General features: G+C 32.0%; 2 protein-coding genes and 1 non-coding gene across 3 annotated transcripts; 1 reads left to right on the top strand and 2 right to left on the bottom strand.

Annotated features, from left to right (window-relative positions):
* Positions 1-803: 803 nt before the first annotated feature.
* On the bottom strand, positions 804-5,917 carry LOC124846063 (phosphopantothenate--cysteine ligase 2-like). Its single transcript, XM_047323277.2, has 10 exons — positions 5,608-5,917; positions 5,207-5,370; positions 4,995-5,118; positions 4,864-4,908; positions 4,702-4,787; positions 4,362-4,414; positions 4,161-4,220; positions 3,787-3,888; positions 3,156-3,275; positions 804-2,479 (listed from the first exon to the last, which is right to left on the bottom strand). The coding sequence occupies exons 2-10, from the start codon at positions 5,352-5,354 to the stop codon at positions 2,240-2,242; spliced, it is 978 nt and encodes a 325-aa protein (XP_047179233.2). The 5' UTR covers positions 5,355-5,370; positions 5,608-5,917; the 3' UTR covers positions 804-2,239.
* Positions 5,918-10,200: 4,283 nt separating this feature from the next.
* TRNAW-CCA (transfer RNA tryptophan (anticodon CCA)) lies at positions 10,201-10,272 on the bottom strand. The gene has a single exon. It is a non-coding gene; the product is annotated as a tRNA-Trp (tRNA).
* A 105-nt stretch (positions 10,273-10,377) lies between these two features.
* On the top strand, positions 10,378-13,375 carry KOM (Rhomboid-related intramembrane serine protease family protein). Its single transcript, XM_047323284.2, has 6 exons — positions 10,378-10,689; positions 10,963-11,126; positions 11,822-11,985; positions 12,057-12,328; positions 12,459-12,585; positions 13,020-13,375. The coding sequence occupies exons 1-6, from the start codon at positions 10,421-10,423 to the stop codon at positions 13,137-13,139; spliced, it is 1,116 nt and encodes a 371-aa protein (XP_047179240.1). The 5' UTR covers positions 10,378-10,420; the 3' UTR covers positions 13,140-13,375.
* The last annotated feature ends 3,389 nt before the right edge of the window (positions 13,376-16,764 follow it).

Genomic DNA, 16,764 nt, shown 5'->3' with positions numbered 1-16,764 from the left:
TTGACAAAATGCCTAAGTGAAAGAAAAATGTGTTTTATGCCATTGACATGCTTGGAACATATTCATATACCTAAAACTACTTATGATATGCATCCATAATTGTCTAAGAATGTAAAATTCACAAAATCGCAGTTGAAAACCAATGTATCAGCGTTCAACTTATAACAGCAAATGTGCATCACCATACAAAACTCTCTTTAATGGTAAAATGCACATGCAAACATATTCATCCTATTTAACTACTGGATGGAGAATTCATCAAAATAAACTGCATAATTGAAATTCAAATTCTAACCAAGCATGTAACCTAGACTACCAAAATTTTAACTGTCAAAACTATAAAATCTGAAAATCAGAATTAAATCTGAGTTATAATGACTGTAACCTTTTTATTAACAGGAAAGCAAGTAAAGGAATGTAAATTTGATGAAAAACAGATTAAGGAATAAAAAATCATGTAACAGGTTGAGTATCAGCGTAGCTGGCAAAGTGTTTGTTCTAAACCAGAAAGTGAAAAATCTTATTCAAGTTCATTTAACTCTCAATCTTGCTTGCTAAGGTTCATTTCTGAATTCCTTAAAATATAAAGATCACTTTGGATTCACTAGTATCTCAGCATGAGTCCATGACTGAGTCTAGTAAGGTGCAAGAATGAAAATCAAATGTCCAAGAGTAGAAAATTGAGATTCTGACTTAAAAGTAAGAAAACAAGTTTGCGACATTGAATTGAAATTGCAATTGAATGGAAGAAGAGAATAACAGAAATGATAAAGCAATTCAGAGGACAAAGTAGTAGAACAGAATTGAAAGTAAAACTGACTTGAATTGAATGAATGTTGATGTAGAATTACAATGCACTCAAAATCTTGGAAGCCTAGCTCAATTTGGAGTCTGAGATCACCTAGAACTTCAGAGAAAAGCTATTCTAAAACTGAGAAAAGTAAAAATCTGATTCATCTTATTTTGCAAGTTTCAGATGCAAACCTTTTATATGCTTCTAAGAATCCAAACCTCGAAAACTGGAAAACAGCCTACAACTAGTCATATGAACTGCCAATAGCAAGTAAAAATTATGAACAAACTACCTAGACTAGCCTAGTCTATCTATGCAAATGACTTAAGTAGCAAGTAATCTAATTCAGCTTCTTTTCTCCTCCACTGGCCGGTGCAGATAATCTATGAATGCAGAATCTGACCATTGGAGTCTCAACCTATAGTAATAGGTTGCTCCTTCTGGTCCAGCAGGTTTCCCTTCTTCAAGTTCAGCTTGTTCAAGACTCATTCGTCATTTCAGCTTCTTCTTTATTCACAGGTAGGTATAGGTTGCCAGTGACAATTTCAATTCCATCTCTTCAGCTCTAACTTAATCCAGCAGGTCATGCCAATAATGAATAACTCAGCTCAGCTCTTCAACTATCCTCCGAGACCAGATTTTCTCAAGTTCACTACATCAGAATTGTTAATTTCCACAGCACCTAAAAAATCAAAACTAAACAACAAAATTCTACTTCCAAAAATAAAGAATGAAGTTGAATTAACCTACTTACTAAAACTAAACAAATACACTTAATCGAAAACTAAAATATACACTAAAAATAGAAATCAAATCTAAATTTTATTTATTTACAAGACTAGAAATTTACTACAATAACTGAACTAAAAATATGTCTAAAAACACTTAGTTAACAGATCTTAAGATGAACTAGTATTTAAGCAATCAAAACTAAATTTATTCTAAAATTAAGAGTTTAAGAACAAAATATAATCCAAAGAGATGCATTTAGCTAAGAAAAACTCAATCAAACCGAGACTCATCAATACGTCATGGTAAGTTCCACGTTTGTCATACCATGGTTACTATTTCACCATACATAATCCCTTTGCTGTTTCTTAATGGTATCTGTTCATCTTAAACTATTAAACTAATGGTAAAACCAAAAGCTGTGCCAAAGTATCACTACACACATATTTTTAGTTGAATATTATTAATTAATATGAGAAAAAGAGTAGCCCAATTAACGATAAGAAGAATCACAAGAAGTAAAATACAAAATTTATAAATAATTGCAAAATGACAAAACTAAGGTTAGAACTGTCGTTTTCTGTTACAGTTCCTTTCTTCTCTAGCCCTGTGCTGTATCCATACTGTCTAATTCTTCTCCCTTTTATTCATGTTGATGATGCAACGAATTTTAGTGCCCAAACTGCAACCACGAGTAGCCAAAGTCATTTCCTAGATTCATCTGCCGGGATGCTCAATGTAAGTGGCATGTTTCTCTGAAAGAAGTTTAATCAGGGGATTCTCTACGTCATTATCTGATCGACTCTTATCACGCTTAACGACAACATTCTCAGCACTAGTGACAACCACCACTTGCTCCTTGCGAGATGAGAGTTCATTTGCAACTACTGCATCCATCTTGTACTTTTCAAGAGCTGCACTAGCCTTCTTTAGAAGAATGTTTGAATCTGTCTCTAACTGTCAGACAACGAAGAAGGTAAATATTAGCCAACACAAATGTTATTTCTCATTATGTCATTTCATTCTATGTTTGGACGTCTGTTGGCAAAAAACAGAAAAATAACATCACTAACTTGAATACCTGATCACTCTACTATCAAGAGATATTTTGATACTCTCAAAAGAAATGCCAACTATTTTTATTTCTACAAATTCTTAGAGAAAAACACAGACAATGAAGTTCCTGTAGAAAGTTAGTACTAATTATGTTAGTGTACTTTTCTATAACTTTGGAAAGGACAGTCTTTGAAATGCAAGGTATCAATCACATGTAGAGTTGCACAAAACTCACTTATACGTACCCACGCTTTGGCGCAAAACTGTCAACTTCCAATAAGACAGCTTTGTTACTGTTATCCAGTAATTCCAATTTAATATTTGTCAAAACAGCAGAGGTCAATGTAGGTTTTTTTTGTTACTGTTTTGCTTACCACAGCCTAAGGACTAAAAAATGGAAAGTTACAAGTCAAAAGCAAAGTTTTCAAGTTTCCCATTAGATGATGTACTCTATACTTGAAACTTCTCAATTTCTTGATTCCTCTTGATCATTCAGAGCAATGATTAACATAATTGTTTTTCAAAAGAGAAAAAAATGGTTTTATCATTATTATTTTTTTCCGAATACCATCAATACCTTGAAAGATATGCAGAAAGCAAGAGGAGCCCAATCATTCCTGAGCACCGACAACATTTTTGGCACATTAACTAGTTTCACATCCAAGAGGTGAGATCCTGACTGAATTTTGTGCTCTACCTGCAGGATTAATATACATCAATATAAACATTAACAAGTAAAGTACATCTTTTCCGAAATGCTGTAACTCCAACCTAGCCTTATAGTGAAACTTTTATTTTAATGATCAACCACACAAAACTACTTCAATTTTTCTTCACATGTGTATCTTCCCATTTTAACATCCCTCGACTGTAATTTATCTAAAGGCACAGAAATTTTAAAGTTCCACACACTTTTGGTACATGTGAAAGAACCCAGTAGTATGTCAAAAATCACTACAAACAATGCTTAAAAGTTATACTTCTGGGACAGAAGCAAGGCTAGGAAATATGTGACATTCCCGTAAGTTTACACGTGAAGCTACACGCAAATTCTCTATGTAATATCTCCTGTACAAATTTTATATTTGATTAAAGCAGCGATATAACTTCTTGTTCTTAACCAACTACACAATCATTTAAACCAAGGTTAAAGTCAATACTGCAATAAAACTTTCACGGAATGATGAACCAACATAACATATTTATACCATTTCCTTCCAAGGAACATAATAGTCGGACGCTGCAGCAGCAAGATAGAACATTGCACGTGGGCCAATACACCTCAATGACACTGCAATAATTTGTAACATCTGCAAACTCAAGAAAATTAACAATGACAAAACAGCACTGACAAATGTACTGATTAAACACCTAGTAAAACTTATAATAAAACATGTGGCTCTCTATCTTGCAATCAGACCAACACATGATAATCAGAAGACACTAATTCTATCCACTTCCACAATCAATTGCTACTAAAAACCCAGAATGAGTGAATGAGAACATATACAATATAGGAGATGTCAGAATTGGTTGCATCAAATCAAATGAATATTTACAATTTAGAAGCAGTACTACTAACCTGGAGATACTCAAATATGGTGTTGAAATGCAGTTTCAATAAGAGACCACCTGTCACTGCCTGCAATAGAATGAAAACCCAAATGAGGCTATAACTATATCCAAATAATTTGAACCTGATGCACCATAAATTGAAATAATGACATGAAATCACGGAAAATAAGATAAATGAAGAGCACAAAATCCAATCTCCACGTCATACAGTGTGATGATCCACGACAGCCCTCTTCACTGCTTCCGAATAAGCCTCGCAAACTGAAGTATAGAACAGAATTTGCGCAAAATCAGGACAACTCCAGGAGTTTGTATAAAATAGCAATCGAAGGGGAAAAAATTGAAGTAGGTCTGCTAATTGACAATGCCACAAGATAGCCAATGAAACTAATCTTTGAGTGGACTTCATCTGAGAAATAGAAGGGGAAAAAACGATGCACGTTTTGTAAGGTAATTAAATCGGTACACTTTTTTCTAGCCTTCAATGAATCATAATAATTTTATCTTTTTCTTATGGTGCGAGAAGAGAAAAGAACAGAAACTTATACCTTGAATGTTCGACTCATCGGTGGGCTTGAAGCATTCAAGTAAAGGATCATCAGGAAGGGATCTACAAAATGGCTGGAAACTTCCCCTGCATAAATTATCTATTGTTGGTCACCAATTGATAAAACATAAGAAAATACTACTTCCCAGGTCCAGAAACTCACTTCCGGTTAAGAAAGATAACAGCATATCCAGCCTTCAAAAAATACCTACAACACAACCACCAACCTGTTGGTCTCAATAGAATTAAAACAAATATTTATACAAGAACAAGACAATGCAAACCGCAACGTACTCTGTGGATGTGGCCCCTCTGTGACCCGAACTGAAATTATCAACGTACCGAACACAACGTTGTTCCAACGGAGCAGTGGTGCCACCAGAAGTCACACAAACAATTCTCCTGGCTTTCCCATTTCCTGGAGAAACCAAAATCCACCACACATCATTTACAGGAAGCACACAGAAGGAGAAACACAACACCAAATGTAGTAACAGACAACTCACCTGAAGGAGAAGAATTGCGTTTAATGAACTGATCTAACTGCCGAGTTATTCCATCACTGTTCTGCAAAGGAGGAGCAGAATCAAAAAAGGCTTTCACTTCTGCTTCAAGGGTCTCACCCGGAACCTCCAATCCCTTTGTTGCATCCATCAAAACTCAAAATTTCCTACGTTCACAAGTCACTTATAAGAAACACGTGACCTCATCAATTGCACGCAAACCAACCCATGAAGGGATTTCTTTTATTAAACATTCCCCGTTATCCAAAAATCTTAAATTGAGTAAAATTAAATAAGAAAACAGTGGAATGAAACATATGAACTAAAAATTCACATCAGAAAACCCTAATAGTGCGTAATTTTGATAATGAATAAGAGAAAGGTTTGAAATTTAGATAACTAACAAAGCAGAGAAGAGAGGAATTAGCGAGTGAATGTGAAATTTTGACAAAAGGTGGTGCATCTTATAGTTGGGGCATTTGCTTGGTGGGACTTTATTTTATTCCCAACAATAATAACAGAGAACAATAAAAGCGAATTAAACACAGAAAGGATTTGTAATTAAAAGTGAATAAAATTAGTTGAATTTGGAATTAAGATGATGAAATTATGGATTGATTTGTGGGCTAATAAATCCTCTGCTTTCTAAGCTTAGACCCTCAGTCTACGTTTTGCCTTCACCGCTTCTCCCTTCTCTTCTCTTGCACTTAAATTATTGTGTTAGCTCACTTTAAAGTCAACAACTCTTTCTATATATAACACATACTATAATATAATATAAGGTTGACAATGCATAAACATCACATTTTCTACTGAATTTTCACCTAGTATCAATGATATGACATATTTATTTTAAAATTTATAATAATTTAGAATGGACCAATTGAAAAAATATAAATAATGTCATTTTATTTGGTGTTTTGGGGTAAAAGATTAAAAGGTGTTGTTGATATGTTTGATAATCAACTAAAAATAATGATAAAAGTGTAATAATGTTGGAAAAAACATTTTAAGTAAAATCTATGATACAAAATTAGTATGTTTTTATAAGTATTTTAATATGGAGTTAATTTGTAGGGTTTATAATTTGAGTTTAGGAGTTAGGTTCACGACACTCTTAAATGAGATTATGTGATAGGACGAAAGAGAATTTGTGATTCACAACATGATCATTTACATTTAAAAATAAATATCTGGAAACTAGAGCTAATTCAAAATATTTATAGTGAAGGTTTTTAAGTTGATTTTTTAACGAAACTATTTTCACAACATTTAGTGTAGTATTAAAGTTTTGAAATTTACATAACATTTTGAAAAAGGGGTTCCATACTGTCAGAAAAAGTAAGAAGAGTGAAGTAAATGTTATGAAAAATGAAGAAAAAGCCCAACCCAAAAAAATGTTTATATGTTGTCAAGTATATTATCCATAAATAAATAATAAAATATTCAATAATTACTATTCAACTTTATCTTTTATCCACATATATTTGGAAAGATACTTATTCTTTATTTGAGCAAGCCATCTAATAGCAGGCCCAAATGAACAAACGCTACTATTGTTATGAGGAGACAAAAGTAGAGGATGAAGAAGAAAGCAGTGATAATATGCGAAGAAAAGCGTATTAGGGATAACTAAATACCTTGGTTGCGAAATTCTCGTTCTTTCTTCGGTTCCTAAGTAGCAGAATTTTCAAATTGGTCAAAGAGAGGATTGGATGGGATTTTGGAAAGTAAGAAAATTTGACCATGTGAAAGGAAAAAAATGCCAGAAAATAAGAAAATTGACGTTATGTGTAGGGAGGATATTTGAATAGGTATCAAAAGCAAACACGGGATTTTACCTCATTTTCATTGTATTCAATGCTTATTTTTAATTTTTCAAATAAATAAATCAGTTAAAAAATAAGTAAAATTAACAAAAGTTACCCGACTATTTTCCAAGTTACTTGGGCTAATTAAAAGTATGAGAAAAGAAAAAGTACAAGTATCAAAATAGAATGGGCCAAAAAGAGGTCTGATTTTTTTTTCTCATTTTCTTTCTTTCTGTAATTTTATATTCTTTTATTTTTACATTTTATTAATTAATTTTATAACTTTTACTTTAAATTTTCTGATTTTTGTTTAACATTATTTTTATTTTATCATTTATATATTATTATTTTTTAAAACTATTTAAATACTTATTCTTTTAAATCATAAAAGTAAATTTTTATTCAAATTTTGACCCGATTAGTCATATGTGGTTGAGTATCTAAAAATATATTCTGGTATATATTTTTATATAACTGGATATCCACATATAATTTTTATATTTTTTAATTTAAAAAAATAAAATACAAACTTAGATTAGATTAAAAAAAACTTAAGTACAGTTCAAATGATATGAAATATTAGTCCAAATAAATTTAACTTTTTAGAAATTAAATTTAAAGTAATTGTAGCAAAATATAAATTCTAAAAATTTAATCTCTTACAAAATAAATTCAATTTTATGGATCTAAATAAAAAAATAGAAATATGTGAACACAAATTTTAAATTATTCTTAAATGATTAATAGGTTTTCATTATTAATTTTATTTTTTCATCATTGAAATTTAAAAAATTAATTAACTAAAATTAATTTTTAATCTCTCGCTCAAATTTTTATTGAATTCACTAATCTTTTCATGTTCAATTTAAAAGTCATTCGACGTTTTATATCATTTTACTTCGAATTACAATTCTAAACAACGTTTAATAATTTTATTTGTTTACAAAATGTCATCGCTCATTTTTAACGTTAACATATAACGTTATACGCCGTTTTTGTATTAGTGTGAACCGTTTTTATCAACGAAAAAAGTTGAGTTTAATTAAAAAAATTAAAGTTTATTTCTTTTATTTTAGTGAAAGTGATTCTCCTTACTTGCTTGAGTGATTTAAAAACCTTTGATTGTATAAAAGAAGTTTTCCATCTTGGCTATACTAAAAATAGTCATTCTTTTCTTACACATTTCATATTCATTTCTCGTCTTTATCTGAATTTAAAAACCTCAATTATGTTCATATTTGAATTTAGAAACCTCAATTATGTTCAAATTTATCTTATGGTCATAAATCTTGATCTACTCATTCAAATTGAATGATCTTTTTAGTCTAAATTAAAATTCAGAACTAAAACTTTCATGTTTCATAATCATCTCAACTAGAATGTTAAGATATCAACGTTTTTTAAATATTATCTAATTTGATATTTCAATCACTTTTCAATCCATCTTTTCTCTAATATTTTGAATTTTCTACGAATTCTAATCTTAAAGATGTTAAATAAGTTTTACATCAATATTCTTTTATCATATATTTTACTTATGTATATTTGTGGATATGAATTGTTTGGCACTCTTACTCCTAAAATTCTTTTAAGATTAAAATATATATGTTTAAACTAATATATGTTATGTGATTCATTGAAATGTTAGATTATTTTCCACTTTCATCAATCTTTGTTGGAAACAGTATTATAAATTATATAATTATTCATGTCATAGCCTAAAAATTGATAAGATTTTCATAAAAAAAATTTAAGCGTATTCTATATCAACATCCATACCTAATAATTAAAGGAAAGTAAATACTCCTAAATTAAGTTTAGCAGTTACAGGCATCTTTCGCATCATGTCCTAATTTTAAAATATGATATTTGCCTTGTGATTTTAAAATAAGATATTTATCCCTTATATTTTTAGTAAAGTAATAGTAATATTATATTATTTTATTCCATTTTTAGTTGTATCTGTATTAAAGAATATGTACATATCATAATACATTTAATTATGTATTTTATACCCTTTTATTTATTTTATATTGAAATATTATTCTCTCAAAATTAGAGCTGTCAAAATGGATCACAACCCGCGGATCAATCCGGCCCACTAAGGGTTTAAGTCGGGTTGAGTTTGAAAAAATTGTATTTTTTTATACGGGTTAGATTTCAACCCGGCTTATTTAAACCCGACACATGCGAGTTGAATCCATGGTGGACCGAGTTGGCCCACCAACCCACCTACTTAATTTTATTTTATTAAAAATTAATTTTAATTTTATAAAAAAATATTTATTATTGTTTTTGTTTGAAAAAATTATTTAAGTTCCTTATTTTCAAAATTAATTAAACACCCACGTTTGGGAGTGAAATTTGAGGATGAAATTTGTTTAGATTTGAATTATAGAAAGTTTATAATTTTTTTTTATTTAAAAAAATTGTAATTAAGTGAGCCAGTAAGCCAGGGTCGGGTCGGGTTCATATTTTTCTGACTCGCTAATAAATAAGCCAGATTTGATTAGTTCACTGAGTGACCAACTCGGGATGGACCGGATCGGATCGGACCAGATAGCTCGTTTTGACAGTTCTACTCAAAACTAAGACTTTCTCCTAAAGCAATTGATTATTTAATGACAATATAATTTTTTTAACATTTAAATATCAAATAGGTAAATAATTTGTTTTTATTGGTAATATGTGGTATTATATTTTAAGAAATTTATTTATATTTTTTAATTTTAATTTTTAATTTAAGGTTTTAGTCAATGTAATGCTTTAAATAGAATATAGACTGTGAGTACTTAGAATATTGAGAAACATAACCATAATTTGTTAAAAGTACAAAAACAAAACAAGTATTTAAAACTTAAAGAGGTGTACATGTTTTTAAAACTTAAAGAAGTAATTGAAATCTTTCTTATAAATAACATACACATTAATTTTTTTACTTACAACACTTAACATTAGTCTTGAAATTGAAAAAAACAGAGAAAACAAATAATGTAAAATAGTATAAAATAGATGAGTAATAATATTTTAATTTTATTTGACAAAAAAATCATTTTAAAAGAGAAAATAATATATGAATTTTTACATCTGTCATCTAATTATAAGTTTTTCTTTGTAATTATTATTTTAATAGTTGTATTAATAATGTTTTTAAATAAAAAAAAAGGTAAACTCGGATTCGGGGTTTGAACCCGACGTGAATCGAACACGCAACCTTCTGATCTGGAGTCAGACGCGCTACCATTGCGCCACGGATCCGGGTATGGATTGCTTTATACAATAATTCTATACCAATTTAAATACAACGCATAACAGAAGAAAGATTGTTTTGTTCCCGCCAAACTCAACGAACTAATCTACTGTTTTATCCCCTCTCTCTGAGATAGAATCTTGAAGACTGTTATCGATGGCGGAAAGTTTGGAACGTATTGACGTGAAGCTGTCTCCTGCGCCGGACGCAAGGATGCCGTTGATGAAATCAAAAGGAGGACGGCGGCGAGGGGACACGTGGGTGGTTTCAGTGTTCGTGATAATCCATATCGGAGTTTTCATTGCAACCATGCTCGTCAACGATTGCTGGACCAATTCCCACGGAGATTGCCTTCTGCAAACCCTCGGAAGGTTCTCCTTTCAGCCTCTCCCTGAGAACCCACTCCTAGGTCCTTCTCAGTCCAAGTTAGTCTCCACTATTCCTTACGTTAATTAAACAAAAAATTCTCATATATTTGCTTATTGGTAATTTAATTAGTTTCTTCGGTTAAGGTTTCACTATCACCAAATCTATTAATTATTATTATTAGTAGTAGTAGTAGATTTATGTTTGAAGATTGATTGATTCAATTTGGAGGATCTGGTTTGTGAAATAAATGTTGACCTCCTGGAGTTGAAATGTACTTAGTACGATAATGTGTAGTTTGAAGGATGAGTAATGTGGTGTTGTGAGTGCAGGTTAGATGAAATGGGAGCTCTTCGATGGATCCTTTTGACAGAGCAGCACCAAACTTGGCGTCTTTTCACATTTCCATTTTTGCATGGTGGACTCTTTCACCTGCTACTCAATCTCTCGAGTATCGTCTACGTGGGAGTTCGCCTAGAGCGCGAATTTGGACCCAGTAATTCTATTTTTATTTTCTTCTCTCCCGTCACATTTCTATTTCACCTATCTATTTTAGTGAATGTTTCGAAAAAATGGTTTCGCTGCCACAATTTTCTTCGGTGTCAAGATTTGCTAAGTGTCTGGGATCACAACACACTGCAGTGCTATATTTATAATTTCCTGAAATAACAAAGAACATAGTGAAACTATGCCTTTGAGTTTGATCACTCATACACTTTTGATTAGTCACAATAATATGTACGCTACATGAATTATTTTTTAATAATTGTTTTAAAATTCTTGTAAAATATTCTTTTGTTAGTTCTGTGAAATCTTAACACTCACTGTGTAAAAAAGTGAACTTCATTATAGTTCCTATTTCTTATAATTTTATTAGTTTAGTTTTACATCTCAGGTTTTTGAAATTTTAGTTGCGATTCTTATGTTTTGAAAGTGTAGTTTAAAGTGCTTTTGCTTTTAAAATTGTATAAAGTTAATCCTTGATCATCATGGTCACCTTTTGAATTTAGTCCCTAGGAATCAATTTTTAATTTATAGTTTTGAAACAAGAGAGACTCAAAACCAAAGGTTTAAACTGTGCTGAGTAAAACCCATATTAAGAACAACTATAGAAATTAAACTGTTTTAAAAATAACGATTTTGAGATTTTCACGACGTTCTAATTTATGAACGTTTCCTTTTGCTTTGCAGTAAGGATTGGTATAATCTATGCATTGTCAGCTTTTGTGGGAGGCTTGGTGGCTTCTCTTTTTCTCCGAAACACCCCTGCTGTTGGTGCTTCCGGTCCTTTATATGGATTACTGGGAACATTGCTTTCCGAACTTGTTTGGAACTGGAAATTTCACACCAATAAGGCCTGTCTTTTTCCCCTTGGTTATCTATTCTCACTGTTCTGCTACTAATCAATTTTATTGGTTGGATGCAGATTTCGGCAATAGCAACATTAGTCTTTGTCTTTGTGTGCAACTTCGTCCTTGGTTTTCTGCCTTATGTAGACAATTTTGCCAGCATTGGAGGTTTTATATCAGGATTCCTTCTTGGATCTGTTTTTCTACTCAGCCCTCGGCTCCAACCAGTAGCTCCAAATAAAGGTGGTCTTGTGGAGTATGGTGTCAAAAGTTACATCAACTTAAAGTTGAAGAAAAAGCTGGACAGACCGGTTCTCAGGATTGTTTCTCTTATCCTCTTCGGCCTATTGTATGTTGTTTTTTCCTCTTGTTTGTAATTATTTATCGTTATTTTTTAATTTGCATGGCTAGCTGTCTTCTATAACGTCTGCTTTATGGCATGCGTCAAATCTTTGATGAGAAGCTTCTTCTATTCGTAGATTGGCTGGTTGTCTTGTGGTAGTTCTTCATGGAATCAACATCAACAGTTATTGCACATGGTGTCCATATGTGGACTGTATCCCTTTTACAAGCTGGCACTGCAAAGACACAGAAGCCTCTTGTGAGGTACCGTATACAACTTACTTCTGGCATTTCCCAAATTAAAAATTCCGAACAAAATATTTTTCACCTAGATGGATTGTCTGTTCCAACTTCGAATCAAACAGTATACCAAGACCAGAACGAATTCTTACAACGGAATTCCAATATTATTTTTCCATTATTTACCAAATTCTTATGAATAGAGAAGTCAATTGTTGTTTTGTTAACATTATTGCTAGGTGATCACGTACCGCCAAAAAGTTAAATAGAATTAAACCAAAAGGGAATGCCAACTCACTAACAGAGACGCGCTGAATCGAACTTTTTGCGATGAAGTAGCTATATTTATTACTTACCAGTGCCCCCAATATTATTTTAAATATAAAGTTAGAGGAAGCTGTTATTTCCTGAAAAGTAAGGCTTCATGCTAATGCTGGCTATGTGCTATCTAACTGCAGACAATGGTGAGCAATGCTCAGCTGACAATGACCTGTATAGGGAATGGCAACTTCAGGGTCTATCCTTTTACCAACATTTCTCGGGCAAGGATGAATGATTTGTGCAATCTGATATGCTGACGGGACAAGTTGTTTCAATGATTCTTTTAGCCCCGAATTACCAGGAAATTCTGGATAGCTTATATCTTAACAAGTTGTCGTATCCTTTTTCTAAATGTAAAGAAATAGAGTATAATTAGAAGCTCGAGGTGTTTGATTTGACCCAAATTGATGCAACAGTTTGCGGAGCATGTCTTTGGTTGTAAATACCACAAGGACACCTGGGTGTAAAATTTGTAGTCCATGGGCAAGATGAATTCTTTTCATGCTGGAAGAAAATTGGAGTTGTGAAAAAAAAAATCATTTCTTGATTGCTGTTTTTAATAATCAGATATATAAGTGTTTCACTAGGGTTGGTTTTGCTCCTTTTCCTGTTAATATTGGAATATAGTAATTTTCATCCTGCTCTATATTTTAAATCTGAGTGACAGCTGTGACACTTGGAACCACTTTTGCAGTCCCTGAATTTCGGCTTGGCTGTTATGTATAACTCTGTAGTATCTAACTTCCGCCGTAATAGCATAATTACATTCGGGGTGTATCTGTGACCTGTGAGCTGTTAGTGAGTATGCTCCCGCCGCCGCCGCCGCCACCCGCATTCGCTGTTTAAGGATCACCAAGCCACGGTCTATAAAGTGAGTGCACTTAGACTTAACAATCCACAGTGTGGGCCAAACCCTACCCAATTGAATCGGATTCAAAGTTTCTGAGCATTCAAATGCCAGAGCCTCTGAGCAAACTCTAGATCCATATACTAAACGGATAAGTCTTGTACATCGTACTCATCGCCTAACCAACCAAGCAGAAGAATCAACTTAAAAGAGACGTGGCAGAAAATATGGGAAAGATAGCAATATGCCACTTTCTTTTCTTTTCCTTTTTTGGTGTAGTTCTGAATTTTAGAATATAAAATAAAACAGTTGCAGGACTCCACTTTAAAAAATACAATTTGAAATTCGGCTGAAAAATTCAAGTCTTTTTCATTGGTCCGTGGTACTGTCGGCTAGGAAAATATACACACTGGACTGGTGTACCTCAAGAAAAACCCATTAATATCCCCACAAATACGTGGAATGTGCATTTATGTGTGGTCGATACAAGAATTGTGCATTATATGGTGGTAGCAGTCCTTTCTAGCCCACTCAATGCCCACTTTTTATCTTGTGCACTGAACCAGCTGGTTGCTATGGTTGCTCCTCCTTTTCAATTGATCTGTTAAATTTTGAGTGGAAAATCCATACTAGTTTGTTTGATGGATCTAAGCTCTGAACTAAACTAACTTGCCACTTACCCAAAAGCACTTGTCCCAAAGCCACACATGTAAGAAAGGTCAATATTTTAGGCACATAAAAAGGCAATATTGGAAGTTTGATCATCTAAGAATGGCTGGGTCCCTCCTTGTCAACATCAAGTGCAGTGTGATCTATCCAAGTTGACCCTCCTGCTAAGTGATAACCGAAGCATGCACCTTCACAAGTCACAAGCAACATTCGGTCACAACCATTAGTTTTTACGACATGTGGCATCTTCTCATCACTGCGGCACATATATATATAATAGGTAAAGGGAAGTTGAAGGTCGTAAAATCTAATCACATTGCTATCAGAATCACAATCATGAAAAAGGGCAGTTCCACATAAAAAGGCTCCCTATGTTGCCGCATTCACAGAGCCTATCAGCACTACCATTCTTTGCATTACCATAAATTCTTTCTTGATGGTTTTAAGCTTTTTTAAGGGATGGAAAAGATAACAATAGTGGGCATTCTGAAGTGGGTGAGCGTCTACTACCCCTGACCCTGTTGAACCCAAAAGAAAAAGGAAAAAAGAAAAAAGAAAAAAGAAAAAGAAATCCTCCTTTCACAACCTTTCACCATCGGTGTTAGTCAAACATGGCAATAGGTTATATGATCACAGGACCCTATCCTATGATATACACATACACTAAAATATTTTATCATTGGGTCCTTTCCTTTCATACAATAATTTCAAACCCTTTTACATGTTTCTTAACGAGTCCATTCCCTTTTGCTTCTCTTGTGTCTCACACGCGTTCTCAAGCACACAGGCAAAACCAGTCCCACACACACAAAGTGAGCCATAGATATGAACTAGATGCTACTTCAAAGGTGTGGAAATGATGGAATTTTACGTATATGCTTTGGAAGCCATGAGAGGTAGATCATAGTGGACGTGTTTCCGCACAGTTTTCCCTCTCTTTAATCTTCTCCAATCTCTATGCCTCCCACTCTCTCTTTCTTAACTATTCAACTAATCAAAAACAAACATATTGGACAACAAAATTACTCTCGTTTCATCATCCTTTCTCTTTAACAACAATAAATAAAGCGTATGCTATCTTTCATTACATATCATGCATCTCTCACGCTATATCTCTTTTCATTTTTTTCCCACTACTTTTTTAATTATTTTAATAAACGCTCACCTTATATAACATAATTTATAATATGTAAATAAATGTAAATAAGTTGAATTCAACTTAAAAATCAACCTTTTATGATATTTCTCAACTTAAAAATCCACCTTTTATGATGTTTCCATCCTAATAATTAAGAAAACTTTCAATAAATCTTCAAAAATTTGATAATCCCAAAATATTTTAATTTTCTTTTTAATTTCCTTAATTATACTAATGAAAATATATACGTACGTTGTATAAATTTATATTCATTTTTAACAAAAAATAATGAAATTATAATTATGAAACTAAATATAACTAATTTTCACAATTTAATTATAGATAATTTTTATTTATTTAATATATTAATTTTATTCATTTAATTTAAAAAATAGTTAAATTTTAAAAATCAATTAAATTTAAATAAAACGATAATTTATAAACTTGAAAATAGAAGAAAAAAAAAGGAGAATGAGAATTTCCTATGTATAGATACCATTTTTATTAGCAGGGTTAACAAATTAGGCCTATAGAATAAAAAAAAAGCACTCAAATAATTGTCCTACATGATTGGCTGCCCAATATTTATTTTGTTTTCACGAATTTAGACAGTTTTGTGGATGAAAATATGAAGAGAAGTTTATATATTTATATATAATAAAGTGATTAGGTGGCCCAAAAAGAAGTATTTACTTTAGAAGGTTGAGAATATAATTATGATGGAGTTGTTTAGTTTGTGGGTCCTGGCTGCCCATGATGTTAGCTACATATTATACCTTTAACTTAACTTTAGAATTCTTTTTTCCTTTTCTCAGAGGGGATTGGGAATAAGTTTCTTGTGTTTCTGATAAGTTGGTAGTGGGAGAACCTCTTCCTCTTACAAATACAAAATTGCCCTTTATCAATTATCATTATTTCATTTTTAAAAAAATCAAAGTTTATATAATTTGATTTAATTTTATAATTTAATGCTATATTAAAATGAGTCATATGATGAATAAATGCTAAAGTACATTTGGAGGCACTTATGACTCGAAGTTCGAAAATTCGAATCTTATTGCAAGTACTTATGTCAAATTTCAATCATGCTACCAAATGCCCCATAACATATTGAGAGAGAAAAAAGCTCATGAATTAAACTGAAAATGTGGGAAACCATTATATATAATTTTAAAAGATTAAGTAATCCAAAATCAATATAAACTTCACAAGAACACGTTTAAAGACT

The sequence above is a fragment of the Vigna umbellata genome, chromosome 2 (assembly GCF_029865625.1).
Source record: "Vigna umbellata cultivar VRB3 chromosome 2, Vumbellata_1.0, whole genome shotgun sequence".
NCBI lineage: Eukaryota > Viridiplantae > Streptophyta > Magnoliopsida > Fabales > Fabaceae > Vigna > Vigna umbellata.
Note: the sequence above shows the minus strand (reverse complement) of the source record. Positions and strands in the feature narration are given on the sequence as shown.